The sequence below is a fragment of the Talpa europaea genome (assembly GCF_964194135.1).
Source record: "Talpa europaea genome assembly, chromosome: 12".
NCBI lineage: Eukaryota > Metazoa > Chordata > Mammalia > Eulipotyphla > Talpidae > Talpa > Talpa europaea.
Genome location: NC_140079.1, coordinates 65,529,690 through 65,557,679, shown reverse-complemented (window position 1 = coordinate 65,557,679; position 27,990 = coordinate 65,529,690). Strand labels below are relative to the sequence as shown.

At 45.1% G+C, this 27,990-nt stretch overlaps 2 protein-coding genes and 1 pseudogene across 3 annotated transcripts in view; 2 read left to right on the top strand and 1 right to left on the bottom strand.

The window, feature by feature from the left end:
• The window catches only part of LOC311182427 (glyceraldehyde-3-phosphate dehydrogenase-like), a 264,611-nt pseudogene that overhangs the window by 42,825 nt on the left and 193,796 nt on the right, over positions 1–27,990 (top strand). The window lies entirely within an intron of this gene.
• FCRLA (Fc receptor like A) lies at positions 171–22,467 on the bottom strand (the record flags this gene model as incomplete). The annotated part of the gene is made up of 6 exons (XM_084248498.1): positions 171–472; positions 1,998–2,282; positions 3,350–3,616; positions 4,187–4,339; positions 20,804–20,860; positions 22,371–22,467. 6 exons carry the CDS (start codon positions 22,465–22,467, stop codon positions 171–173), a joined length of 1,161 nt encoding a protein of 386 aa, XP_084104624.1.
• On the top strand, positions 25,328–25,888 carry LOC311182428 (ribosomal biogenesis factor-like; the record flags this gene model as incomplete). The annotated part of the gene is made up of 2 exons (XM_084251192.1): positions 25,328–25,450; positions 25,569–25,888. The coding sequence occupies 2 exons, from the start codon at positions 25,328–25,330 to the stop codon at positions 25,629–25,631; spliced, it is 186 nt and encodes a 61-aa protein (XP_084107318.1). The 3' UTR covers positions 25,632–25,888.

Here is a 27,990-nt window from a genome sequence, read left to right as displayed (position 1 = left end):
CATTAAATTTATCTTCTTTTTTCCTTATGGCACCTTGAAGGGTACTTGGCAAGTAAATCAAATTAAATGACGGTGCTTCAGTACTGAAAATATTAGCTATCTTGTCTGGCCTGATTAAGGCTGGGGAAATGTGTGAAAGAGTCAGATTTATTGGGGGTATTGAGAATCTTTTACATTTCCTTGGCAGGACTCTCTGGGGACTCCAACTTCAGGCGATGGGACAGGGTCCTCAGCTCCATCACCAGGTAGCCCAGGAGAACTCTTACATCCTGCATCTCTTTGAGAAGAACACCCATCTGGTGGTACAGGTGGGGGTCTGGCACTTGCAGGGGAGAAGAGAAGCTTGGGTCCTCAGAGGAAGGGACAGATGGTGGAGGCAGAGAGTTGGGGGGCTCTGTAGGAGTGGCTTTTGGAGCAGCTGATTCCTGGGAAGCTGGATTCAAGCTGGAGGGTGCAGCAGATTTGGAGGGACCTGGATGGTGGGGCAGGAGACACATGTGAGAGTGAAGTCTGGCCCTCACCCTATGCTCATAGCCCTGGTCAACTTTTCATGTTCTCTGAAAGTAATTATGGGTCCCAAGCAGAAACTTGGGGACACAGTGTACTCCTGTCCAAATTTGAATCTGGAGCATGGTCGCCTCTGCTTGAATATCTTCAGCAATGGGGCCTTTGTCATGATGCTATGGATATTGACCGGTCCTTCCTCCCTTAAGGTAGAATCAAATTCCCTGAGCATGGACACGGTGGATGGGTGCTAAGGCAGCCTCTGTACTGTATATAGTGTTGCTGCGATGTTGCGGGGACTCCTCCTTGTCTCAGTCTTTAGACTTGGATGACACCCTTGTTATCCCCTTGAGGATGAGCCTCTCCTGTCCCTTCCATTTTTTTTTTTTTTACAACATGGCTTCATAGCCCAGATTTCTCCTCTGGGTGTATTTCAGGTCAAGTTCAGCCTTCTGAATGGGGGTTCCCAGAATTGAACACTGATTCCACAATACCATGTCCTCATTCTAGAGACCATCTCCCTACAAACACCAGAGTTCATAAAAGAATGTGAGGTCTATGGGTGGGGGGAAGCAAATATTGCTTAAAAATGAACAATGAGGACCTCCCTGGTGGCACAGATGGTTGAGCACCACACTGTGAATCTGTCCACAGCCTCTGCAGCATGGGTTCGATCCCTGTGGGCCAGAGAAAATCCCACATGGCGCAGCAGACCCTCCTGTCGTGCCCACTGCTCCCCTCAGCAATGTATTTCAGTCAATCTGCCTGTTCTGTTCCCCGCTCTGTCTCTGGTGAATTCTCTCACCCTTCTGCGCATCTGGCCTGTACCCCAGTTCTTGTATAAATAAACAAATCTTTAAAAAAAAAAAAAAGAACAATGATGTAAAAAACTTAATAAAAAAATAAACCAATGTTATAGCAATAAAAAATAAATAATAATAAGGGAAAAAAAAAAAAAGAATGTGAGGTCTCCAGGCCAGCCTACGAGGTGGTTTGGTGAGGTGTGCCCTGTGGTCTGAAGGAGAAGTTCCCTTTTTGTGCTCTTCTACCACCAGGAACTCTGCTTGACTGTTCCTTCCTCCTCTGTGCTCTTTCTTTCTTTTTTTTTTTTTTTAATTTTTTTTTAAAGATTTATTTATTTATTTATACAAGCACTGGGTAGAGTCAGAAGCGCGGGAGGGTGAGAGAATTCACCAGAGCCAGAGCGGGGAGCAGAGCAGGCAGAAGGACCGAAGTATACTGCTGAGGGGAGCAGCAGGCGGCAGGAGAGGTCTGCGCGCCACGTGGGACCCTCCTCTGGTGGCCGGGGAGCAGCCGGGGATCGACCCGGCGCTGCAGAGGCTGCGGGCAGCTTCGCAACCCAAAGCTCAACTGCTGCGCCAACAGGGAGGCCCTGTGCTCTTTCTTAACCACTGACGCTGACCCCAACTCGGGCCCACTCACCCTCGTCCCCCTTTTCAAACACACAACAAACAGACACAAGGCACACTCACCCTGCACCCTGAGCTCCAGCTCGGGACTCTGTTTCCACACATGGCTGTCCTCGGTGGCTGCCTCACACCGGTAGGACCCCGAGTGTGCCCCAGATGTAGTGGGAATTTGGAATTCTGAGGAAAGGTCACGGCCACGCACCATCTTGCCGTCCTTGTAGAAGGAGAAGTAGAGGCGGAGAGCTGACCTCTGAGGGGACAGCTTTGTCTGACAGCTCAGGGTCACCAGGCCTCCTTCTGTGGGCTCCGCTGAAGGTGTGGCTCTGAGAACTGGGGCCGGAAACAGTTCTGGAGGAGAGCAAGGCCAGAGGGAGAGCTCAGTCTCCCAGGTTCAGGTGGACCCATAACAGGCAAGGAGTCCCTGGCATTTCTGCTCTTCCTTCCCATCAGGGAGAGCCCTCTTAGAAAAGTTCCATTTGGTCCAAAGGGTACCTGCACCCCTATGTTTATAGCAGCACTATTTACAATAGTTAAGCTATGGAAACAACCCAAATGCCCAAAAATAGATGACTGGATCAAGAAGATGTGGTACATATATACCATGGAATATTACTCAGCATTCAAAAAAGATAAACACATGCAATTTGCAGCAACATGGATGGCGCTGGAAGGGATCATGCTCAGCGAAATAAGCCAGAAAGAAAAAGAAAAATACCGGATGGTCTCACTCATAGCAGGAATTTAGAAAAACCTAAATAAGGGACCAGGAAAAAAGACCAATGAATACAAAGTAAAAATCAAAATCAACAAGCAACTATAAACCAGAGACACACTACGGCAGGGGTGAGAGGAGGGAAGGGGAGAGGAAGGACTAGTGTCCAAATAAGGGGGGGGGGTACAAGTTGTATGAGGAATATAACCAAAATGAAAATGCATACATTGTGCAAAAATGAAAAATGATGTAAGGATTATATAAAATAAAATATTAATTAAAAAATAAATAAATAACTAGATTGTTTAAAAACAAAAACGAAAAAAAGAAAAGTTCCATTTGGACCTTTCAACTTCTCTCCTCTTCAAGCAGAGCAGTCTAGAGATAACCCCGCCAAGCAGACATCGGCAGATCTCACCATAGTCTAGACACCCCATCTGCGACCACAAGAAAACATAGATGTGGGCGGTGGGAAATACGTGGGACTCCATGTTTGAGAGGTTATCCCTCACTGAAGGGGGCTGTGGGGCCTGGATAGATAATGCTGAGGTGCTGCCCCCCTGGAGCCCTACTGGGCATATGCCAGCAAGCTGGCCCTTAGGCCTTCAGTGACCACACCACCACCAGGACAAAGGAAGAAGATCTGGGGCTTTCTGTTTCTCCCCCCACTTCTGGCCACAATGACACGGTACCTCACCCTCACCTTGGATGGTGATAGCCACAGAAGAGGCCGTTTCTGGACTCCCAGGACCAGGGCTTTTGAAGACACCACTGCAGTGGTAGTATCCACTGTCTCCCTCTTGTGCCACGGCGATGGAGAACTCGCTGTGAGGTCCAGGGGGACCCAAGGCTGAGCCATCTCGGTAGAAGGTAATCTGGGTCAGTGGCCAGTCTTGCCAGGCCTGGCAGTATAGAATCAGCGGGTCCCCTTCAAATATGGGCAGGGCTGGACTTCGGAGGATCAGCCAGTCTGTGGTCCAAAGCAAGAGCTGATTGTTACCCTCTACCTCCCTTGGGAGCACCCCCAGTTCTGCCCACAGCAGGCCTTCCAAAGCTTTCTTTTCTTTTTTTTTTTTAAGATTTATTTATTTATGCATACAAGAGCTGGGGTACAGGCCAGAGGTGCAGGGGGTGAGAGGATTCACCAGAGACAGAGTTGGGAACAGAACAGACAGATTGACTGAAATACACTGCTCAGGGGAGCAGCAGGCGAGTCAGGAGAGGTCTGCTGCACCATGTGAGTAGCTACCTGGCCGGTAGGGATCGAACTCAGGCTGCAGTGGCTGCAGATAGCTTCACAGTGCTGTGCTTATCCCCTTGTGCTACCAGGGAGGCCCCCTCCAAAACTTTCTAAGGGTTCAGGCAACTGTCCTCCCAGGTTGCGAGTATGGAGTAACTTCTCTAAAGCCTGGAACTGAGGACACGCTGGCTTCAGATGGGAAGAAGGTGTCCCACACCCCACCCCCCAGTGTCCTGAGGGTGCCCTGCTGTGAGGAGAAGTTTGGAAACGGAAGTGCAGCCCCACTCTTGTCAGTCCTACCGTAGGATACAATCAGGTGGAAGGGCTCACTGAAGGTGTAGCCCCTGAAATGGAAGTCCACGTCCCTTGGGTCAGTCAAGTCGTCCTCGATGTGGCAGCCACTGTCCTGGGCACCGGCAGGTCCCTCGCGCTGCAGTGTCTCAAAGCAGGCAGCTGCGGAGAGCAGGTCCAAGAAGAACCAGGTGGCTTATACGGCTACCTACCTCTGCCTGGAACCAGCCTTCCCCAGTGTTCCCTGCCTACAATGGAGGACAAGTAATCACCCTCCACAAGGGCTCCTTCCTCTCTTTTTTGAGTGAGAATCAGAAGATATCAAACCTATTTTTGCAAGGCACCCCTATGGATCTCGCAGAGGGCCAGTTTTCACCTGGAGTCCCTGGCTTCCAGGTGCTCTCAATGAATTGACTGTGGGAGAGGGGCGGGGGGTGGGGGAGAAGAACAAGGTGGGAACTTACCAGCATGACCTCCAGCTTCTGGTGCAGGAAATGGGAGGCTGGAGACAACTGTGATCCCAGGGCAGGCACACAGCAGGCAGAAAGGGAAGGGAGGCCGTCAGATGCCATATTCACTGGGTGTTCCCCTTGTACCAGACACAGCCAGGCACTTTCCCATATAATCTTATTTAATTTTCAGAAGATTTCTAAGTACCTGATTCCATCCCTATTTTATAAATCTTAAAGACATGGGTTTAGGAAGGCAAATTAATTTACCCAACATTTAAAAAGAGAGTAGAAGATGGAGCAAGAAAGTCAGGTGTGTCTGAGTCTACACACAGTGGGATTTTTACTTCACTGCTCAGACACGATCTACTTCAGTCCTCACACCTGCTTTAGGGGCTTTCTTCCTGGTCTCATCTTCCTCCAGTTCACTGGACTCTTCATCCTTGACTCTTTACCTGATTATGTTGCCTACCTAGTAGCTTTCTTTTTTTTTTTTAATTTAAAGATTTAGTCAAGAACTGGGGTACAGGCCAGAGGTACGGGGTGGGGGGGGTGAGAGGATTCACAACAGACAGAGTGGGGAGAAGAACAGGTGGATCTACTGAAATACACTGCTGAGGGGAGCAGCGGGCAAGACAGGAGAGGTCTGCTGTGCCGTGTGGGTTAGCTCCCTGGCCGGGGATCGAACTTGTGCTGCAGTGGCTGCGGATAGCTTGATAGAGCTGAGACTTAACCCCTAGTGCCGCAAGGGAGTCCCCCCACCAGCCTTCAATACCTACCTGTGTCTCTCCTCTACCTCTCAGCCCTTTGGTTGTCAGCCATCTCCACCTTGATGTCCTCTGCCTCTTGAATTTTCCCCACAGTGGCAGAGCCCTTTCTCTGCCCTTCTCTCCACCTCAGATCCTCTAGGCCCAGTCGGTACTGGTAATGGTGGAACAATCTTTCTTTGAGTTATGGGTTCTCAGCACATCTGCTCGACTTATTGATAGTTGTTAGCTCCATCACTGACCCAGGCCAGATAAGCACTATTTCTCGGTTATCCAATCTCGATAACTACTTCTTGCCCTTTTGCGCCCTCCCTCTTCTAACTCCATGGTCATCCACATGGACTTCACCCTTCACTGTGTCCTTTCTTGTCCCTCCCTGCCCCTCTTTTCTTTGTGCCTTCCTCTCTCACTGACCAATACTCTTCCTTGACCTTGTAGCTTCACCTTAGCAAGGTCTCGCTACTTCCTAATTTTCATGACCTCAGGGTCAGGTGCTCTCTTGAGACCTTCTCTCAGCTCCCCACCCCATTCTGCTGCCCTTTTCAGCTCCCCCACTGGCACTTCACTGGACTCAAATCCTCTTCTTTTTGAAAACAAAAATCTCATTGGGCTACCAGACAGGCACTTTCACTCAATAAAATATGTGGTAGGTAGTATCCTCATTTTATGTCTGAGAAAACTGAATTCAGAGATACAAAAAGTGACTTTTCAAAGTGACAACTAATAAATAGAGGAGAGGCTTGAGACCAGAGGATCTGATTCCAAGCCAAGTGTTCTCACCATACCAGTGCTGTTTCTATGAGTTCAATAACACAATTCAATAAAATTGTTGTGTAGGTGCTGAGAATTCAAAGATCAACAAGACAAGGTTAAAAAACAAAAACAGGCTGGTATCCTAGGGATTAAGTCTCAGCACTATCACCGCTGCAGCATGAGTTTGATCCTGGCCAGGGAGATGACACACATTGGCACAGCAGACCTCTCCTGTCTCGCCCACTGCTCCCCTCAGCAGTGTATTTCAGCAGATCCACCTGTTGTACTCCCCACTCTATCTCTGGTGAATCCTCCACCCCTGCACCTCTGGTAAACACCCCAGTTCTTCTACATTATTAAGTAGAATAAAAATTTGAAGAAAAAAAAAAAAAAGCATTGTCCCTGCCTACAAATAGCATTCAGTTTCTGGGCAACAAAAGTATATGAAGAGATTATTCATCAGGAAGAAGAAACTAATAAGAAAGAGGCCTCACAGGCAGCCATCAGAACAGAAAGGAGAGTTTTCTGGTGAAGAAGCCACCTAAGCTGAGTCTTTGGGATGCCTAGAGGTTTGTATGAGAGAGGGACCAGGGAGCAGTAGGGATGGTGGTTTCAGGAAGAGGTAGCAGTATAAGCCAACTTTGGAGACAGTTAAGAGTTTGATATATAAATGTGTAAGTATAAGCTGGTTGGGATTTATTAGAATACAAATTATAAGGTATAGAGGGTGGAAATAGAGGCTGAAGCAGTTAGAGACCAGGTTGTGGTGGGTCTTGTGTGCCATGATCAGGAGCTGGACTGAAGGGCTTAAATGCTTGAAACCATTCGCTGCAGAATGCAAAATTTACTTTAAAGACTGAGATGGGGAGATTAGTTAGGAGGTTATTGGACGGGCCCACATCTGAAATGCTGAGGCCTTGTCCTAGGATGCCACTAATTATGTTTCTGGGAAGGGACTGGCTCTAAGAACAATTGAGAAGACTAATTTTGCTAAACTCACTGAAGGATCATGTGCAGAAGACAGAGAGAGAAGAATATAGGTTGTCGCCCAAATCTTTGGCCTGGATGTCTGGATGGATGCCATTAACTGAGATCAGAGAATGTGTAAGATGCAATTAGGAGAGGTAGGGGCCAAGAGGACAGATGAGTTCAACTCTGGTGTAATTGTGCTGAGGCATCTGTGAAGTATGCTGGCAGGTGTGTGCAAAGCTTCATATTAGCCGGTGAAACTCCAAAGCATGATTGGGATTGGAGAGATGATTTTGGACACTTACATAGAGTTGCAGTGATAAAACTTACCCAGAAAAATAAGCTCACTAAGAAGACTGTGTAAAGAAAGGAGAGCAGGGAGGCAAGGATATAACTGCAGAAAACACCAGTCTTTAAGGGGAAGAGAAGAAAAGCCACCAAAGGAACCAGGAGAGGTGTGTGGAATACAAGGAGATATGGCACAGGAAGTCAGAGGAACAGAGAATGCTGAGAAAAAAGTGGGCAACAGAGAAAGAAGTCTTTGGGATGCCTAGAGGTTTGTATGAGAGAGGGACCAGGGAGCCGTGGAGATGGTGGTTTCAGGCAGAGGTAGCAGTATAAGCCAAATTTGGAGACAGTTGGAGGAGAATTAGAATATGCCGTAGCTAGAGGTTATTGCACCCTGGATAACACTAATTCCAGGGAAGCAAGACTGTGAGAATTGAGGAGCAAGTGAGAAACGAAGAGGTGGAGATAGTAAGAGCAGAATATTCTTTCCAGAAATTTTTCTGAGAAAAGGAAGCAAAGAGTTGAATTGTAACTCAAGAGAACACCATACTCAGGGGACTTATATTATAGAAAAGGCTTGAAGATTTTAATATCCAGAAAGATCCATTCAATCCTGCACACAAAACACTTTCTCTGTCTTTATATCCTACCTGGAAACTTTGCCTCTTTGATAGACTGAAGGTATGTCCACTTTTCTCTCCTTTGGCTTCTTTCCTCAAAGTCAGGAATAGCTCCACTCCCACACCAACATTCAAACATTTTACTTACCCAAAAATATATGGGCTGCCCACAGCATAAGAAGAAAAAAGTGGAAGGCACTGGCTGTAAGGACACACCCCAGCTTCATGGTGACTGTGGTTTGTTCTCCTGCAACCTCTAACACACTGATTGTCTTCAACATGAAACCCCTCAAATTAGAAAAGAGGAAATAAATCTAACTGTCTCATCTCCCCACATCTGGGGCCTATTTTCCACTTTGTGATTGGCTTTCATCATTCAGGTTTGGCCAGGTTGCTCCCACATCATCTGCATCCTTTGGCCGTCTTGCTGGAGCTTTGTTAATTTTATCAATCTTTTGAATAGAGATCAGTTTTCAAATGGTCCAAACCCAGCCATGTAAAACACCAAAAGTTATACCTTCATTTGCTCAAGAAATCCTGGTAGAGCTCAGGAGTTCTTGCAAAGCATGGAATAGTCTGATTTCCCATTGGCTTAAACACTCTGTGAAAAGTCAGTGCTCCAGCTGGGGACGGGAGGCAGGAAACTGCTCGAAGGCTACCAGAATCTCTGGGAGAGTAACAATGAGGATTCAAGTGTCCTGCCTGCTCCTGTTCCAAGTCTTGTGTGACTCTAATGACCATACTGGAGCAAGACAGGGTCAGGGGGGTTTTGGGGGGTATGGTAAGAAGGTTGGCAATGGCACCAAATCAGATTCATATTAGTCTCCTGTAGGTGCCAAGCACCCAAAGTCCACATACATTGTATACAAATTTCTCTAGGTTCACTTCTCAGCTCTGTTTCTGCAGCACAACTAAGGCTATTCAATCTCACTGGAAATCTGAGTACAAGGTAGAGAGAGTCCCCTGGGAAAGAGGAGAAGGGAAAAGAAAATCGGTTCCCAGAGAATCCAGCAGCAAACCTGGGGCTCAGACTCATGGTCAAAGCACAAGCCACCCATCCTGAGGAAATTAGAGACAGGAGACATCAGATAGCTGGAGAAACCTGAGGAGACTCAGGAATAGGGGCAATATGGAGGCCACAGGACCTCCTCAGCTCTTCTAGCTGGCCTTGTGGGAGCCACTGTCCCTGCCTCCAATGGAGTGTTTTTGAGTGAGGTCTCCTCAAAGGCAGGACCAGGGCCTCTTTTCATAACAACCACATTCCTCTCCCTCCCTATAATAACACCCACCAGGCCCTCAGCTGGTTACATGGAGATGGCATGACGGCCATCAGATGTGAGGAAGGCCGTGCTGCTTGAAGGCCCAGAGGGTCCAATGACCCTTCAGTCATGCAAAACCACAGGTCAGAGCAGTCATGTTAGCATGAGACACTGATAGCAGAAAGCAGTATTTATCAATCTAAAATAAGCATTTAGAATAAATTTTCCACTGTCGGAAAAGCATATGTTTTTGTGCAAGTGGCCCTAGGGAATCCGGGGTGGGTTGAACATGGGTGTGGGGAGAGGCAATGAGGCAGTAAGTCTTGCAGCTGAAGTGAAAGACCCAGCAGACTTAGAAGAGGAAGACAGGTCCAGGACAAATCTTGTGCAAATTCAGAAAATGAAATGTGTATAGATGAACCCCCATCCCAACTTTCACCAAAACACAGAATCTTGGGGTTAGACAGGTCTTTAAGGGACTACTGAACTCCCCCATATCCCACCAGGGTGGTACACTTATTACAATTAACAAGCCTGCATTGACTGACACATCATCACCCGAAGTCCATAGTTTACATTAGGTTTCACTCTTGGTATTGTATCTTTGCTGGGTTTGGGGTATTTGAAAACTGATCTCTGTTCAAAAGATTGACAAAATTAACAAATCTCTATCTAGTAAGACTGCCAAAGGAAAAAAAGAGAAGACATATTACCAATATTTATATGAAATAGAGACTATCATTACAATATATATGGAAAAACAAGGAATTGAAACAACTTAATTTGTTTTTTTTTAAAGATTTATTTATTTATGGATAGAAGAATTGGGGTATAGGCCAGAGGTGTGGGGGGTGAAAGGATTCGCCAGAGACAGAGTGGGGAACAGAACAGGCAGACTGACTGAAATGCACTGCTGTGGGGAGCAGCAGGCGAGTCAGGAGAGGTCTGCTGCGTCATGCAGGTAGCTCCCTGGCCAGGGATCGAACTTGTGCTGCAGTGGCTGTGGATAGCTTCACAGGTTGTGTCTTAACCCCTTGCACTGCCAGGGAGAGCCCTGAAATAACTAATTTTGAAAAAGAATCAAGTAGGATAAATCAATCTGCCTTATTTCAAAACTTGCTATGTAGCGACAGTAATCAACACTGTGTGGTGTTGGCTGAGGGATGGACACATAGACTATTAGAATAGACTATAGAAATAGAAATAGACCCACACAAATATACTCCACTGACTGTCGACAAAGTTGCAAAGATAATTCAACTTGAGAAAGGCAGTTTTTTTCAACAGATTTGAAAAAAAGAAAGAGAAAAAAAAAAAGGGAACTTCAACCCAGTTCTCACACTTCATAAAAATGAACTCAAAATGGATCATGGACATACACAAAAATGTAAAACTATAAAACTTCTAGAAAAAGAGAAGTTCTTCAAGATCTAGTCAAAGTAGAGTCTTAGAACTTATACTGAAGCATGATGTATTAAAAGATATTTTCATTGACTGTGGAAATCATAAATTGGCAGGTTTGAATTATTCAACTATAGGATAGTTACAGAAATGTATGTTACAAGCTGTTTGATGAAAAGTCTTAAGTAATCTTGTTGATAATTTAAATGAAATCATGCTTTTCAGCAAAAGTAAAAGAAGATATGTAAGGAACATTTAATTACTGCGGACATAGGAGTACAGCAAACAAAGAGACTAGTGTGGTAGGATGAGTATCTCAGTTGAGTTTCTATCTATCTATCTATCTATCTATCTATCTATCTATCTATCTATCTATCTATCTATCTATCTATTCCTTTGTTTTAAAAAATGGAAAAGTAGTAGAAATAAGAAATGGGTTATTGGAGCCTCCCTGGTGGCCGAGGGGTTAAGTCTCAGTGCTATCACTGCCACAACACACCACCACCCCCTGAGTCCAATCCCCAGCCAGGGAGCTAACCCATATATGGGGCAGCAGACCTCTGTCTCCCCTCTGCTCCCCTCAGCAGTATATTTCAGTGGATTTGCCTGTTCTGCTCCCTACTCTGTCTCTGGTGAATCCTCTCACCCCCACCTTGCCCCCATCTCTGGCCTTCACACCAGTTCTTCAATGCAAAAAAAAAAAAAAAGAAAAGGGATATTATTCAACATCAAAAATTATAAAAATAGAAGAGTAACAATGTGCAACATAGAAAACAAACAAAATATTTCTTTTTTTAAGATTTATTTATTTGTTTATTTTAATTTTAAAAGGTACCATTTATTTGTATTAAAAATATGAAGTTCTTTTTTTTTAAATTTTATTTTTATATTCCCCATACAATTGCAACCCCCTTATTTTGACCCCAATCCCTACCCCCCATAGAGTGTCTCTGGTTCATAGTTTTTTGTTGATTTTGATTTTCACTTTCTCATAATTATTCATTTTCCTGGTCCCTTATTTAAGTTTTCTAGATTCCTGCTATGAGTGAGACTATTTATTTATTTATACAAGCACTGGGTACAGTCAGAAGCGCGGGAGGGTGAGAGAATTCACGAGAGCCAGAGCGGGGAGCAGAGCAGGCAGAAGGACCGAAGTACACTGCTGAGGGGAGCAGCGGGCGGCAGGAGAGGTCTGCGCGCCATGTGGGACCCTCCTCCGGTGGCCGGGGAGCAGCCGGGGATCGAACCGGAGCTGCAGAGGCTGCAGACAGCTTCGCAACCCGGCGCTCAACCGCTGCGCCACAGGGGAGGCCCCCAACAATCAAAATATTTCATCAAAAAAAAAAAATCGGAAGCTAATTCTGTGAAAAGATAGATCTTTGACAAGTCTGATTAATATAGAGGTATAAAGATGTCTCTTCAGCATCAAACCACTTAACAACATTTTGTTTAATATCTATGAAGGAACACTGGCATGACCACAAATTTTGGTCATGTAGTTACAGAAAATTGTGTTATTGAGGATTGACTTTATTTTCCCAGAATAGGGGAATACTAATGAAAACAAGATAGTTTTCCTGAAAGATCCCAGGAAAGGTTCAGGAATTGGAAGAATTAGGTACAACTACCTACATTTTATAGATCAGGAATGATTTTAAAAATAAGAGGATAGCTGAAAACTATTTAAGGAGAAGTTCAACTCTTAGGGCCAATTTCCTACTCGGTTAACAGGTATTTCCAGGGTACTCATTTCCCCCCTCCTAGTTTCATTCTAGGGGGAAGGTCAGTCCGTAAAGGTGAACCCAGGGGAGTGAAGGGAAGGGGCGGGCACACAGCATCTGGTATACCACCCATATACCTTTCTCAGCACCCCCCTAGCAGGCATGTTCCTGCTGTGCCAGGAGGTAAACCAAGAAACAGGAAGACAGAAGAATCAGGAAACACGTATTTAATGCAAAAGATGCAAATTCCAAGGACAACAGCTGTGTCGGGAACCTAGAATCAAACTATTCAAATTAGCATTCAAGAACATGAGGATTCCAGGAGGGAATGCTTGCTGAGAAAGGAGAAAGGAGAAAGACAATGTGTTTCACCCCATGGTAAATAGGAAATAAGTTGCTATAGAATGTTTTTGGAAATTCTGAAAAAGCTAATAATAGGCACATAGAAAAACAAATGATAAAAGTGAAGCAGTTATTATCTTCAGAAGGAAAAAGGTTGTTTAAAAAGGAAATGTAATCAGAGAACATTATTTGTCTCTGAAGCGAACAGTAGTCAAAAAATTGTGATAAAGCTAAATGAGAAGACTAGGTAGGAAAGTGGGAGGTAAGTGTGGTGTAATAAAAATAGTCCTTATATTCTATAGTAGGAATCAAATGGGTAACACCTAACACTGAAAAATGAAGAAGTGATGACATATGGTATTACTTGGCAGAATGGAGGGAAATTAATAGAAGATATAGTTAAAATGGATGGAAATGATTGCCTCTGGAAACAGAACCTAGGAGATATGAGGGAAGGAAAAAAGCAAGAAACAGCTATTTCTTGTTGTATATTGATTGTATTTTATTGGACAACTCAAATTGTGTGTGTGTGTTACTTTCCTAGGAAATAAAAACTTTAAAAATGAAAGCACATTCTCTTCACATATGCATTTAAAGACAGTCACAGGTAGAAAAATCATACAGTTCACATTTACTGATCACTGGGCAATAAAAGCAGAAGATAACATGAATGATAATGCTTATTTTCATTGGGCACAAAACAAGCAAAATAAAACACTCTTGTAAATAAATCTTAACTTACAAAAAAAAAGTTATAGCTTGTTTAGAAATGAATAATGACGGGCACACAAAGTAAGAGGAAATATTAGTGTTTGGTGATTTTGTTTAAAAACAAAAGTTTAGGGCCTTCCTGGTGGCACAAGGGCTTACGTCTCAGCATTATGAAGCTATGAGCCAGGGAGCTAACCCACATGGCCAGCAGACCTCTCCTGTCTTGCCCGCTGCTCCCCTCAGCAGTGTACTTCTGCCATTCTGCCTGTTCTGCTCCCCACTCTGTCTCCTCTCTGGTAAATTCTCTCACCCCTCCACACCCCTCACCTCTGGTAAGCATAAATAAATAAATCTTTTTTAAAAAAAATAAAAACAAAGTTTATAAAAAATGAATAATACAGTAAAACTAAATAGAGGAAATAAGACATTAGAAAACAACCAAAAGACAGACATGATCAATTCTCAAAAACTGTAATGAGATTAATAAGCAAAGCTTTGGCAAGTCTAACTAAGATAGACATATATAGTGGTCAAGGAGGTTGGCTCTCCAGCAACCATTCCACTTCGAAATGATTAACCTAAGCCAATTATGGTATATAATTTTATTCCCCTTTCTCGTGATTGACTTAGGAACAGGCACGGCACCCTGTCCTCACTAATATGCTGTGATGGGCAGGTTGCTAGAGAAAGATTTCCTCACTCTTAAGAAAACAAAGTTTAGGGTCTCCCTGGTGGCACAAGGGCTTAAGTTCTCAGCATTTTGAATCTATCACCCAGGGAGCTGTTAGGTAACCTCCTTCTTTAACTGTCTGGGTAGGAGGCTTAGAACTTCTAAAATCATCCTACTGCTAACCGGGGGGCAGTGCTCAGCAAATTCCAGAAAAGTGTCCCAGAGTCTTGATATCATGGGGACACCTTGTCTCTGGACTCATGTTTTGTGAGATAATACATTTCCTCATTGTTTATGCCCATTTGAATCATCATTTCCTGTTATTTCCAGTCGAAATCATCCTAACTGATAAAAGAAAAATCTCAAAGGAATAAGGGATGGAAGTATACACACTACAATTATTACCAAAATATAGAAAATACAATGAGCCATGAGAGGCACAATTTCCTAGGAAAGTAAGCTTTTTCAAAATTGACTCCAAGAGATAGGTAAGAAAACCTGACCAAAGCAATAATGACAGGAAAAAAAAGGTTTGCCAAAGATCTATTGCAAAATGGTAACAAGTTCATAGGATATTTAGGAGAATTCTATCAAATCTAAATGAATGAAGAGCTATTAGTTGTTCCTGGAAGGGATGTCTCAATATGACACTGATATCAAATCTTACCCAAGTACTATATAAATATAATGCAATTTTACCAGTCTGTTAATGATGCTGTTGAACTCTAAAGTAAATCTGGAAGTAGCACACTATTAGCCAAGAAAATCTTGAAACAAAAGGAGAAAAAATTTGCCTTTTAGATATCAAAGTACACTATAAAGTAACAGTTAATAAAACCATGATATTGATGCAGAAATAGACAAATAGAACAATGCAAGAGAGCTTAAGAATAAATACATACATGGGGGATTAGAATGATAAAGGTACGATGTCAAATTGAACTGTTCAGTAAATGGTTTGTGGACAACTGACTTTCATATGGATAAAATTGTTAGGCCTTTCCTACACCAAATCCAAAAATAACTTCCAGATATATTAAAGATTTAATGTTTTTAAGTGTTCAAGATAAATATGTTTACCTTTTGGAACTCTTGGGATGAAGGCCTTCCAAGGCAGGTCATATAACTCAGAAATTATAAAAATTTCATTCATTCATTCATTCAACAAGTATTAATTAAAAACCTAAATTGTGCCAGGCATTGTTCTAGATACTGGAACACATCTGTAAATAGCACAAATACCCTGCTTTCATTTTAGTGTATATGTAAATATTTTAAGAAAAAAAAATACACACACACAAGAAAACAAACAGGGCCTCCCTAGTGGTGCAAGGGGTTAAGTCTCAGCACTTTGAAGCTATAGGCAGCCACAGCAGCAGGAGTTTGATACCGGGCCAGGGAGCTGACCCACATGGTGCAGCAGACCTCTCCTGTCTCGACCACTGTTCCCCTCAGTAGATCTGCCTGTGTGTTTCAGTAGATCTGCCTGTTCTGCTCTCCACTCTGTCTCTGGTGAATCCTCTCACTTCCCGCACTCTTCACACCTCTGGCCTACACCCCATCTCTTGTATGCAAAAATAAAATAAATCTTTAAAAAAAAAGAAAAAAATAAATTGATACATGTGAGTGAAACCGCAAAAAAATTAAAAGCACCCTCTGATTACACCTTTTTAAAAAAGCCTTATTTGAGTTTGCTCTGTGGCACCTGCTCAGTTCTTTCAAACATCCTCTTCTGCAAGATCTTCCCTGGTCACTGTTCACCTACTACTATTACTCTGCTTTTATGTTCTTTGAGGGAACAGTGACATAGTCCTTTATAATAGATTGGCAAACGTTAAAAATGCCTAACATTGACAAGGGTGTCAGAAAATGGGCACCCTAATATAATTTGGGAGGACATGTAAATTAATTTTCTAAAAACAGTGTGAAAACATCTGAGTCAGTGATTTCACTTTCAGGAATTTATCTATCAGAAATACTCACATATCCAGTCAAAAATATCAAGTAAGAATGCTGTTGATAATGGTATTTAAAAGGATGAAAAATTGGTAATATTTACAATGTTGGTTAAATAAAATATGGTCTAGTATTTGTACTATGGAATACTATATAATGCTTAAAAAGAAAATAGTTTCATGAAAATGCTGGACAATATAATTTTTTTTTTAGAGGCACGTATTTTTATTTATTTGTTTGTTTGTTTGTTTGTTTTGTTTTGTTCATACATGCACTGGGTACAGTCAGAAGTGCGGGAGGGTGAGAGAATTCACCAGAGCAAGAGCAGGGAGCAGAGCAGGCAGAAGGACCGAAGTACACTGCTGAGGGGAGCAGCGGGCGGCAGGAGAGGTCTGGGCGCCATGTGGGACCCTCCTCTGGTGGCCGGGGAGCAGCCGGGGATCGAACCGGCGCCACAGAGGCCACGGGCAGCTTCGCAACCCAGCGCTCAACCGCTGCACCACCGGGGAGGCCCTGGACAATATAATTTTAATAAAAATAAACCAAATGAATAAGAATATGTAAATTATGACCCTACTGTCCTTTTAAAAACAGTAACTATGGGGCCTCCCCAGTGGCGCAGCGGGTTGAGCGCAGAGCTGTAATGCTATCAGCAGCCTCTGCAACGTGGGTTCTATTCCCGGCTGACCAGGGAGATTCTCACGAGGCGCAGCAGACTTCTCCTGTCTCGCCCACTAGTCCTCTCAGCAGTGCTTTTGGTCTGTCTGCCTGTTCTGCTCCCCGCTCTGTCTCTGGTGAATCCTCTCACCCTCCTGCCTCTGGCCTGTACCCCAGCTATCGTATAAATAAAAAAGTAAGTCTTTAAAAAAAAAAAAAACACAAAACAAAAAAACCTTGTAACTGTGTATTAGATGCATACCAAAAAATCCAGAAATATATACTAAATGTTCAATAGTGGTTTACTTCTAGAATTGGGGGGGAGGGGCAGAATTGAGGAAAGTAAGGACAATAAGGAACTTTCACTTTTACTCTTTATATTTATTATTTGAGCCTTGTGCTTACAATGAGCATGAATTTTTGCCTATGTGTGTTTACAAGCATGTATAAATATTATGTGACCTGATCTTTAGACCACACATCCATGTTGCTAGAAACAGGCCTGAGGATTGATAGTCTTTAAATGTTAGCATTGATTATTTCTGATTTGTGGGTTAACATTTTTGCTATCTGTAATTTTATTTAAAAAATGAGTATAGCAAAGCAATTTCCATATAAACAAAAGGAAGTTAGTCACTATTATATAATTTATAAATAAAGGCACATATTACTATGAAAATGGCAAGAATATGTGAACAGGAAAATCACAAAAGAAGAAATACGAATGGTTAACACTCTTGAACTCTCTAATCCTGAAAGACATAGTTTGGCAAACCCAGTCATGGTCACTGCAGTTCCTTCTTATGACCATATATGAGTGTGAAGTCTGATTGTGGGACTATAAAAAGCAGGAATTATAGAAACTACCCTACCCAACAGAGGAAGCCTATAATCCTGACTGCAAGGAGAATGACACGTGAAGCCCTGTTTGTCAGCATCCCAGGAAAACAGAGCCTCTCCAAGGGTACCCACCAACCTCCCTCACCCCCCAAGGAAACTATCAGTCATATTTCTAACCTGCCAATGACTTCTCTGAGGTCACATTCTTCTGGTTACTATAACCGGAGAACAGCAAGGCAGGAGAGCCCAGTAACCCCCACTGAGGACTCACGTTAAACTTGGCCTCCTGAGAGCTAGTGTTCCAGAAGAGCTCAACCACTTGCCACAGGAAGAAGACATGGAAAGAAGAACACAAATTCACTGGAAGAAGAGGGACTCTCACCCTACACTCGAAACCATCCCTCTCCCCCATGTACTTAGCACCCCTTACTATCTTCCCAAGATTCTTATTATTGAAAGAAATAGACTTTGGATCAGCCTGCATTCCAACCATAACAGCCTTTTAAAAGGTAAACAAAATGCTGGCTTTACAGTATTTTATTATAAAAGTAATACATGATCTGCATAGAAAAATAGAGAAAGAAAATAAAAATCACTAGTAATTCCATCCCCCGAAACACCACTTTTAATGTACTGGCATATGTTAGTCTAGATCACCATTTCTGAAATCATATCTACTTGTATAATTTCTCTCAGATAATTGTAACATAAGCATTTCTCATGTTTCTATAATCTCTTAAATCTTTGTTACTGGGTGGATGGAAGGTGGAAGATTCTTGCTGGTGAGAAGAATAGAGGCACAGGAGGAATCAGTACATTCATCATCTGGGGCCAAATTTTCTGTAGCATTGGGATGGGGAGCTTTAGGGAGGATGACACTGGAAGATTCTTCTTTGGAACTGTAGCACCCTCTGGTCCACCCCTACAGGAGTTGAGGCTTGAAGACACCGAATCCCAGCCTTTCGTTTCTCTTTCCCACGTCCCAGGCAAGACAACAGACTAAATATGGTTCTGGTAATCAGGGCACTCTGCTTCTTCCTCTGTGGCTTCATTATGTGAGAGAAGTGAGTAGGTCACAGTTTTCTCAGCCTGGAGGAAGCAGAAAGGAGCAGTGGGCATCACAGACAAGTCACAGAGATGTAAGCAACACAAGAGGCAGTGGGGGAGAAGGAAGAAGGGGTGTCTGGGATCACTCACCTCGGCTTTGGCAGCCTCTTCAGTATCAGTGATATTGGCTGTGGGCAAAAAGCACAGAGGTCAGCCAGGGCCCCACTGTAGAAGAAGGTCTTCCTATGTTGCTGCCAAAGCTGTAAAAGCGGGCCCCCAACCAGGCCTGAGGTGAGGACCCCTGTCCCTGGTGCAGGTCTATAGGCCAAGAGCTGAATGAACGTGGCGTCAGCACCACCCACCCTCGGTGTCCCAGGTGTGGCCTCCTCTACAGGCCACAGTGAAAAGGGGAAGCAGACACGGGTCACATTCTCTCCAGAGAGTGAGTGCATTTTCAAGAACCAAGCCATACAAATTTGGGGCTCGGAGACATTGAGAAAGTGTGGGGAGAATTTAGTACTGCAGAATGAAATAAAATTCAGCTTTTGCCAGTGACAGACTTCAAGAGAGAAGCCTGAAGGCCCTTTCCACATGGGGCAGATGCAGTGCATCTTGGTTGGAACTTTGAAGACTCTGGGGCTCTATAACATTAACAAAGAAGTGTGAGAGTGAAGGAGAGCAAGGGAGGCTGCAGGGAAGCAAGCAAACCAGCCAGTCAGTACTTCTCCTGGCAAATATCTAAAATACATCAAATTCCTCATGTTTTTTTGCCAATAAACCCGCTTTCCCAGTATAAAAAGCAGCCTTAGAATCTGCAAAGCAGTGTTCCTCAGAAGTTGGGGAGGAGTCTAAACGCTGCTTCTAGTCTCTACTCATCTCCTGGACACAAAGAGTTCTTCTTTTGCCATGCCACACATTCTGAAGCGAACCACATTCTGAATTCTCCTTCTAATGCATTACCCCTCAGCAATCCCAGCCACCTAGCTCTGCCTTGGAAACCATCAACCCCAGTGCCTGACTTCATAGCTGCTTATGAAAATATTACACCAGTGAAGACAGAGCCAAACAGAGTGGACAATCTAGCTGTGTCTGAGCTTTTTCTAGATCTGGTTTGGGTCTGGTATAGATTCAGGCCTGCATTCCCACTTGACCAGGCCAAGGGACACAGGGGACTTGCTGAAAGCACAGTGTCATTTTGCACAAACTCTCAAATCTAGCGGCTCAGCTCTGAGTCATGCTTCACAGTGAAGTGAGGTGGCACCCTCTGGGACTGCATGCCCATCTCTGCTGTCATGGGAGCCCCCAGAGAAAACTGATTTTAGCCACAGTCAGGAAGTTGCCCGGAATACTCTTCCCTTTCACACACTCCCACTGGGCAGGAGTTGGATGGGCACTGACTCAGAAAGTCAGGCCTGGACGAGATCAGAGGGCCTTCCGGACAACCCACTCATTTCCTTAATGAAGCAACTGAACCTCATGGTGGGGATGACTTGCTATAAAGAGCCACTCTATGATGGAGACAGTTAGTCCAGGCCCACATTCAGTAAACCTTCAGGAGTCGACAACAGAACCAAGTTTTGCCCATAGAGCAAAGCCCACTGGTTTCCTTAGACCCCCAGAATTTTCTCAAGCTGAAAAATCTCTTAATGTACCACTAAAGCTGAGTTCTACCACCCTCACCTATCACTGCACACAGACTGCTCAGCAATCCAGGCCTTTCCCCCTAGCCTCTCCTCTTTCCTTTTGAAATACTACCCCCTTAATCCTATCTGCCTCAATCTCATAACCTATAACCTCTGTCCTGCGCCACCTCAGCCAAAGTCCCTAGAAAGACCCAAACAGCTCTGATTTCCTGCTTTGGAAATGTCCCCATCATTCTTGGTCCCAGATATTTGGAAATTGTCCTCCGCCCTCTACCAAGGACAGGTTAGTGTTGGGGCTTCTGCCTTGCAACTCATGGCTTCAATGGCATCATCAAACCACTTCCTGCATCTTTCTCCTTCTTCCCTTCTCCTCCTCTTCAGGAAGGAGCTCCTCAGGCCCAGGAGTTAGTCTCAGAACTCACCAAGTGATTTGCACCTCTACCCTCCTCCCTAGTTCACCACACACAAGGCCCGCCTTGATGGTTCCATCCATCTGTAGCCCCTGGTTGATCACAAAGGGGAGGCATACTCACCTGGCTCCTGAGGGAGGGTCTCTCCTATTTCCCTGTGCTCAGGGGCTCCGAGGAAGGCTGGGAGGGGCACATAGAGGTTAGTAGGATTATGGGGTGGGGTCTGAGATCTGAGGATGAAGGACCAGGGGCTGGACTAGATTAGAAAGAGCATGGTTACGACTTCCCTCCCCACTCCCAGGCCTCCTGCCCAAGACTGCTCTTGTCTGGAAATTTCTGGTTCAGAGCCACTGGGTACTCCTGGGAGAGTCAGAACGGCTACCCACTGCATCTCTCTTAGGCCTGCTCTGCCTTTTATAAAGCACCTCTCTCTCTCTTGGAATTTCTCCCGTTGCCTTTGTATTTACCAGTTACTGAAGTCCTGGCAGTGAACTGATGACAAAGCACTTTGTGAGATGTTAGTGCCATTACTTTCCCTTTCTCAAAAGTTCTTCCCCTTTCTTTATCCAGCAAATGTGCCTTTCCATATGATGAGTTACGGTGACTGACTCATTAGAGATCTATGGTACTTCCCCACCCTCTCAGCTCCTTTCTATTAGTCCTGAGAACAGAAGCTGCTTTCCCAGAGTTGACTTCTTTAGCTGATGGATCTGCTATTGAATAAAAGTCCGTGGGGCGTCTTGCTGTGTGGCAAGTTCTGTATTAGGTGCTGGGGAAAGGGAAGACCCAGGAGACATGTCCAGTGATGTTGCCAACACCTCTGGAACACAGCTAAGCTCTCTGAGGTGGCCTATGTGGGCCCCCTGCCCATCTTTCTGCCCTCTCTCACCTCCTTCCTTCCTGCCTCGCAAGTAATGGCTTTCATGGCATCAAAATGCCTCTTCACTCCTCCCCTGACTCCCACCGTGGCCACAAAGTGCCTCATTTACATGTCTTGTCCCCACACCTAAAAAGTTCTTTAGCTCTCCTTGCCTGACTGACTACTACTCTCAAGCCTCATCTCTTCCGTCACGAAAGCAGCTCAGACTTTGGTGCTGTGGCTAAGGATGTCCAGGAGCATCAGCCTCATGCATTTCCTTAACCACCCTGTGCACCAGCTCCTATGTAGGTCCTCACTTTCCAGATGAAGAGACTGAGGCGGTGTGTTGAGTGACTACCTGAGGTTGGACAGCTGCTGAGCCAGGTGGCCGAGATGTGAACTCCAGCAGCCCAGCTCCCCGACATGTGCTGCTCTCCTACCCAAACTGCCTCCCTCGCCCTTCTCTAACTGCCCCATGCCAGGCCGGGCTTGCCAGCTCTTTGCCCTCTCATCATTACCTCTGCATTGCTCATTGTTCTCATCCCACCTAATTATAGTGATCTATTTGCAATTCTGTCTTTCCCACAATCCTGTGAATTCCTGGAGGGCAGGGACTGGACTCTATCCTGGCTTCATCCACAATGTCCAGCATGGTGTCTGACACACAGCAGGTCTGCTTGATCCTTGTTGAGTGAATGGATTAGTAAGTGAATGAATCAATGAAACATGGGGCTATATTAAATTCTAAATATTCTGTAGCCCAGAATTAAGGGTTCTGGCAAAGGCTAGAGCTTCACCAAGTAGGAAATGACCACAAGAGAAGCCACAAACCTGAAATCCCCCTTCGCCTGAGGCGGAACCAGGCGATGCCAGCAGCAACAATGGCCACCAAAGCAACCGTAATGAGCACGACCACGACGATCAGCATCACTATATTGCTGGACTTGGGCTCTGGGGAAGACAAGACCTCAGGATAGGCAGTGCTCTCCCCATCCCACCTCTCCCACTGCCCTCCCCTGCTTCTCCCTGGAGCCATTCTATATCTAGTTCACTCCCAGGTACCACGTCCACTTCCTCTTCAACCTCACTGGCATACAGGTTTTTGTGGCTGGCCTAGCCTGGCCCCAAACCCAACTTCTCTCATCTCATGAAAGCACATTGTTGCATATGTAGGGGCAGAGGGGAGAGTTCCTCTTAGCACTCAGGAGCAGCAGGAGGGTGGGCCTAAAGCCTCCCATCATTAGAGGCCCCACCATTGTATCCAGCACAGCCATGAAGTATGGGGACATGTCATGCCTTGGAGAGCGAATGAGCATAACATGAGCTATAAGCAAGCAGGCAAACCTCAGCTCTTCGGAATTCCCAAGAGTTTAGGAGAGCTCTGAGCCAATGAGAGAGTGTTGTTCTGCTCCTGGCCTTAGTATGCGGTCTGCTTTCCAAGTGGGACAATAGCCTGGTCACCTATCACCTGGACCTGAGGGATCTGGCCCCAGCTTCTGCTCCCTGGCCAAGATTTAGCAAGGTCCATTCCTCTCCTCTCTTCTCAGTGCCCACGTTTACTTCCCTGGCATTTCTAGATCTCCATGTAGGCTCCTAAGGCCTTAGTTATAACTGTCCACCCTCTCTTCTCCCCAACTTGTATCTTGACAGAGTCTCACTTTGGACAGTGATGACCACAGACTTTGATGAGTGAAAGTTCTTCCCTATATATCCTGTGCAGTGATATTCGCCACTGTGACTCAGGTTTGCTTGTGGGATGGAGAAGTTCAAGTTCTGGTGGTAATACTTCATAGATTTTTTGTTATGGAAGAATGTGATCTTGTGCAGAAGCTTGTTTTTCCAGCTTTGGCATCTCAGCAGGATGGGGCTCCCCTCCTGGAATACCAGGCTGGGGGTCTGGAGCAGCAGCCAGTCTGAAAGACACAAAGGGGACACAGGATCCAGGAGGGCTAGACTCAACTCTGAGACCCAGGCTACTCTTGCTGGTAGGACTTGATGTTGGAGGAAATAGCTTACGTTTGGAATCAGACTGCCCTGGTCCCTGCTTCTGCCTCCATCATTGATGAGCTCTATAGTCTTGGGTACTTTAATTTTCTCTTCTGTGAAAATGCTTCTGACCCCCCAGTTTTCTCATTTCATCTTATCTATGATAATATGCAGCTACAATTGTTCCTGCACATAGTAGGTGTCCAGGATACGCTTGCCTTCTTTCTCCTGGCTTGCCCAGTTGGTCTCTGCAGGAAGCATACAATGCAGTCAATCCCTGGGGCAGGGAGGAATTCAGTCTGACAAGAGAAAGGACATGTGAAGGGGACTAAGCAGAGACATATGTCCACGTGGATATTAGAAAGTCATGGACAATAGATATTAGTTTATTTGATGACTTAGTTAAATCTGGAGCTTCACGTCAGTGTCTGAAGGCTGTGGTGTCTTAGGTGGGACATTAGCCGGCTGTGTACTCCCCACCCCTTCCCTGATTCTCATCCTTTCACTGAGGAAGAAAACTTTTCAAATACTTTTGTTGAAGAGCAAACAGCCTTTGAGTTGGCTGCTTCAGCCCTCAGTTCCATGAGTTCCTGTTTTTTTGAAGTGATAGAGCGTAATTGGAATTGGAAAGTGAAAGGTCCATGCAGGAGGCCGGAATGCAAAAACCCACCAGGAAGTCCATCTGGGAACAGGAATGCAGAAGTCTGCCTAGAGGATTCAGAAATGAACCTTCCCCCTCCCTACAAATCTTTTCTCAGACAAAGAAACTCCCCCCACCCTACAAACTTTTTCCTGCCATACGAACCCAGTCTCCCACCTGAACCCTCCTCACCCTATAAAAACCTGCATCCCTCTGCCAACGTGCGCGGCTTCACTGACCCCCACCTTGGGTCCATGAGGTCTGCCCAGGGCACAAAAAATTTTCCCTGCCTTTGAGAAATTTAGCCTGGCTCTCCTTTTCTTTACCATGCCGAACCTTTCAGAAAGGTCAGGTGGACAAATTGTAGGGGAGCTCTGGGACACAGAAGGAATGTGTTCTGTGTAGGTCTCAGCTTTCTGCTAAAAATACCTGGGGTCACTCACTTGAACCCCAGTGAGTTTCCTATGGACGTTTTACCTTTCAAGCCAATGTTACAATTGGAACCTTGGGATTCTTCTTGTGATTGCAAGATGCCCTTGAGCAAGAGTCATCAGGAAATAGAGGTTTATTACTTACCAAATCTGGAAATTAAACAACAAAACTGGGTCACAGTAGGTGACTGGTAGAGAGAGACAGTAGGCAAGGGCCTTGAGTCTTGCTTTTAATGGGCTGAGGGTACGAGCCTGGGGCTCACTATTTACTGGTGAATTTAAATCATAAGAGTGGGAGGGCCTCCCTGGTGGCGCAAGAGGTTAAGACACAACCTATGAAGCTGTCTGCAGCCTCTGGGGCACGAGTTCGATCCCCCCGCCGGCCAGGGAACTACCCACATGGCGCAGCAGACCTCTCCTGGCTCACCAGCTGCTCCCCTCAGCAGTGTACTTCAGTCAGTCTACCTGTTCTGTTCCCCACTCTTTCTCTGGTGAATCCTCTCACCCTACACCTCTGGCCTGTACCCCAGCTTTTGTATGCATAAATAAATCTTAAAAAAAAAACTTATGTAATGTTAAATTTCAATTAACATCATAAAAATAAATAAATAAATCATAAAAGTGGGAATTGAAAGCACGTGAAAAGAGAGTAAAGAAAAGAAAAAGGCTGGGCGTGCAGATGGCATCTCCCGGAACTTGAGCGGCCGCACGAGGGTACCCAAGGTCTGACAATGGCCAAGAACAAACTAAGAGGACCTAAGTTCAGGAATGTATTTCACATAGCCAGCCAGAAAAACTTTAAGGCTAAAAACAAAGCAAAACCAGTTATGACTAATCTGAAGAAGATAAACATTGTGAATGATGAAAAAGTTAATAGAGTGAATAAAGCTTTTGTAGATATACAAAAAGGAACTTCTACATTTCTCAAAAGGCCTTTCTCTTGAACCTCTGCAGAAACAGCTGACTCCCCAGCAGTGTCATGAAAATGAACCAGTTAATGTTGATGAAGCCACAAGATTAATGGCTCAGTTGTAATACACTGATGATGCATCAAATTCCAAAAAAAACCCCAAACAAATAAATTAAATGTTTTATACAGTAAAAAAAAAAAAAAAAAGAAAGAAAAGAAAAAGGAAGAAACATAAGTCACCACCAACTAACTGGTCAGTAGTCAAGCAAGATCTGTAAAACAAAGGCAGCCTGGCTGGCAGAGTTTGCTGGAGCCAGCCTGCTCAAGGTGGATGCAACAGAGCTTAAGAAAAGTCTTAAGACTTTTCACAAAAAGTCTTAAGACTTTTCACAAAAAGAAAAGTCAACTGTGGGGGTTTACAACCCAGAATGATAACAGCCACACATGCTGGTCAAACTTTCATAGTCTCTACAGCAAACCAGACTATCCTGGCAAGTGACCCTGCCATGGATGTAGGAGAAATGTTCACCACAGAGGGAGGGAACGACAACAAAGAGAAAACTCGGGGTCACTGCTCTACTGGGACAAGAAAGGGAGCCCAGATCTCTCTGCTTGTGCTGCATAAGCTAGAAAAAAACCCGTATCTCTTCTCTTGGGGAGGCCTGAGTCTGCACCCAACAACTCCTTGCCTTATTCCTCTTCTTGGAGAATTGAGGCTCTGGGTAGGACTCCACTCCAGAATAGGACTTAGCCATGCCAGTGGTCTACACTGCCTGATGTAGATTGGATGAGGGTAGGCAGGAATGAGGGGAATTGTAAAGATTTTTAAAATACAGTAGAATCCAGGGAAAATATCAAAGCTCAATTCTTACATTTCTCTTCCCAGTCTAGGAAATTCCCTCTACATAAAATTTATACCATCAGCACAGTTCTTTCTTTTTGAAAAGTCTCTGCAGGTTATGGCCGGAAAGTGCGGAGGGCCTGTCTTGGCTGATGTGTGCCAGAGGGTGGCCTTAAGTCTCCTCGAGGACATCTAATCTGGTGCAGATTTTGAGGGCAGGACACAGCTGCGTGTTCTTGACATTCATGAAATGCTCTTCTTTAAGCAGGCCTTCCTGTCAGTGTCCTGAGAACCAGGCTCCTGCAATCTCCTGGCAGCCTCCAGAGACACGATAAACTCATACACCCCCACACATCAAGATAGGGCCAGTGGACAGGAGCACAGGGTGGAAGTTCAGTAATTCCAGTGCTGGTAGAGCCGTGTGGGTGTCCTCAGGCCATATACCCAGTTTGGATGAGCACAGGGCCTTCACCACAACTGTAATTATCTGAAACCCAGCCTGAGTCCCCTTGGCCAACGTGGCACTTGCCCTGGGTCCTGCGTGGTGCTGTCAGAGGACCTGCTTGGGCCTGTGCTGCTGAGTACAGCATAATCAACTTCCTGAAACATTCCTTTTTTTAACTGTTCTTCAGCCAGAACTGGAGGTTAAGCTCTCATTGTAAGAAGTTGTGTAGTACACAATCTCTTGTAACCCTTGAAACTGCTTCCTAGGGGTTCCCCCTACCCTGGTGCCTGCACAGGTCTACTTGGCCTGGTTGGCCTCCTAGAGGAGCCACTCACTGTGCTCTCTCAGCCCTGTTGGAAGGCCTGTCTATAGTGGCTCCTCAGATTCTTTCAGTAATGGAGAACAACCTACCCAGCCTTCATTATTCGGTAAGCATCCAAGGTTTTGCAATGGCCTGTAAGGCTTGAGTCACCCATTGTCTAGACACTGTGGTTAATGTCAGAAGCAGTATTGATTGTCAGGGGTCATGGCAGCCAGTTCCCTGCTTGGGGTACTAGCAACCCCACCAGTTCAGCTTTCTCTCCATGACAGCTCTTCTCCAAGGCCCTGTGGTCTCAGCTGCTGGAGACAACTTGTTAGGAAGCATTAAGCCTGGAGTAGACACCGTGTCTGTCTCCTCCTCAGACTTAACCTTGCATTTGACAGCCAGTATCTGGGGTTTTCCCTGCCAGTGCACAGACTACATGTTAGATAGAGGCAGCAGGGACAGCATGTGGCGACTGAGGGACGTCATGTGACAGTTGTGGCTACTGCTGGATCACCTGGGGTGTGTGGCTGTGTGGAGGGTGCCTGGCCTGTTGTGTACCTTTGAGGAACATTTGGGAATCGGGAGAGGGAAAGAGACTAAGTGAAGTGTCCCACTGACAATATTTGCTACAATCTCATGGGAACTTTTCTGCCAGGACTTTTGTAAAAAACATCAGTTTGTTCAGCAAACCTTCACGGCAGGCCCTGTGTCAGGGCTAGAAATACAGGGATGCAGCTTTCACCTCAGGTTGCACAGATGACAGGGGCCAGGGCAACCCCAAGAGGGAAGCATTGTATGTCCACTGAGCAGATGAGGAAACTGAGACTCAAGGGCTCGGTTGTAGTCATCCTGTCTGCAAGGTAATTTTCAGGCTGGGAGCCAGCTGCGGCC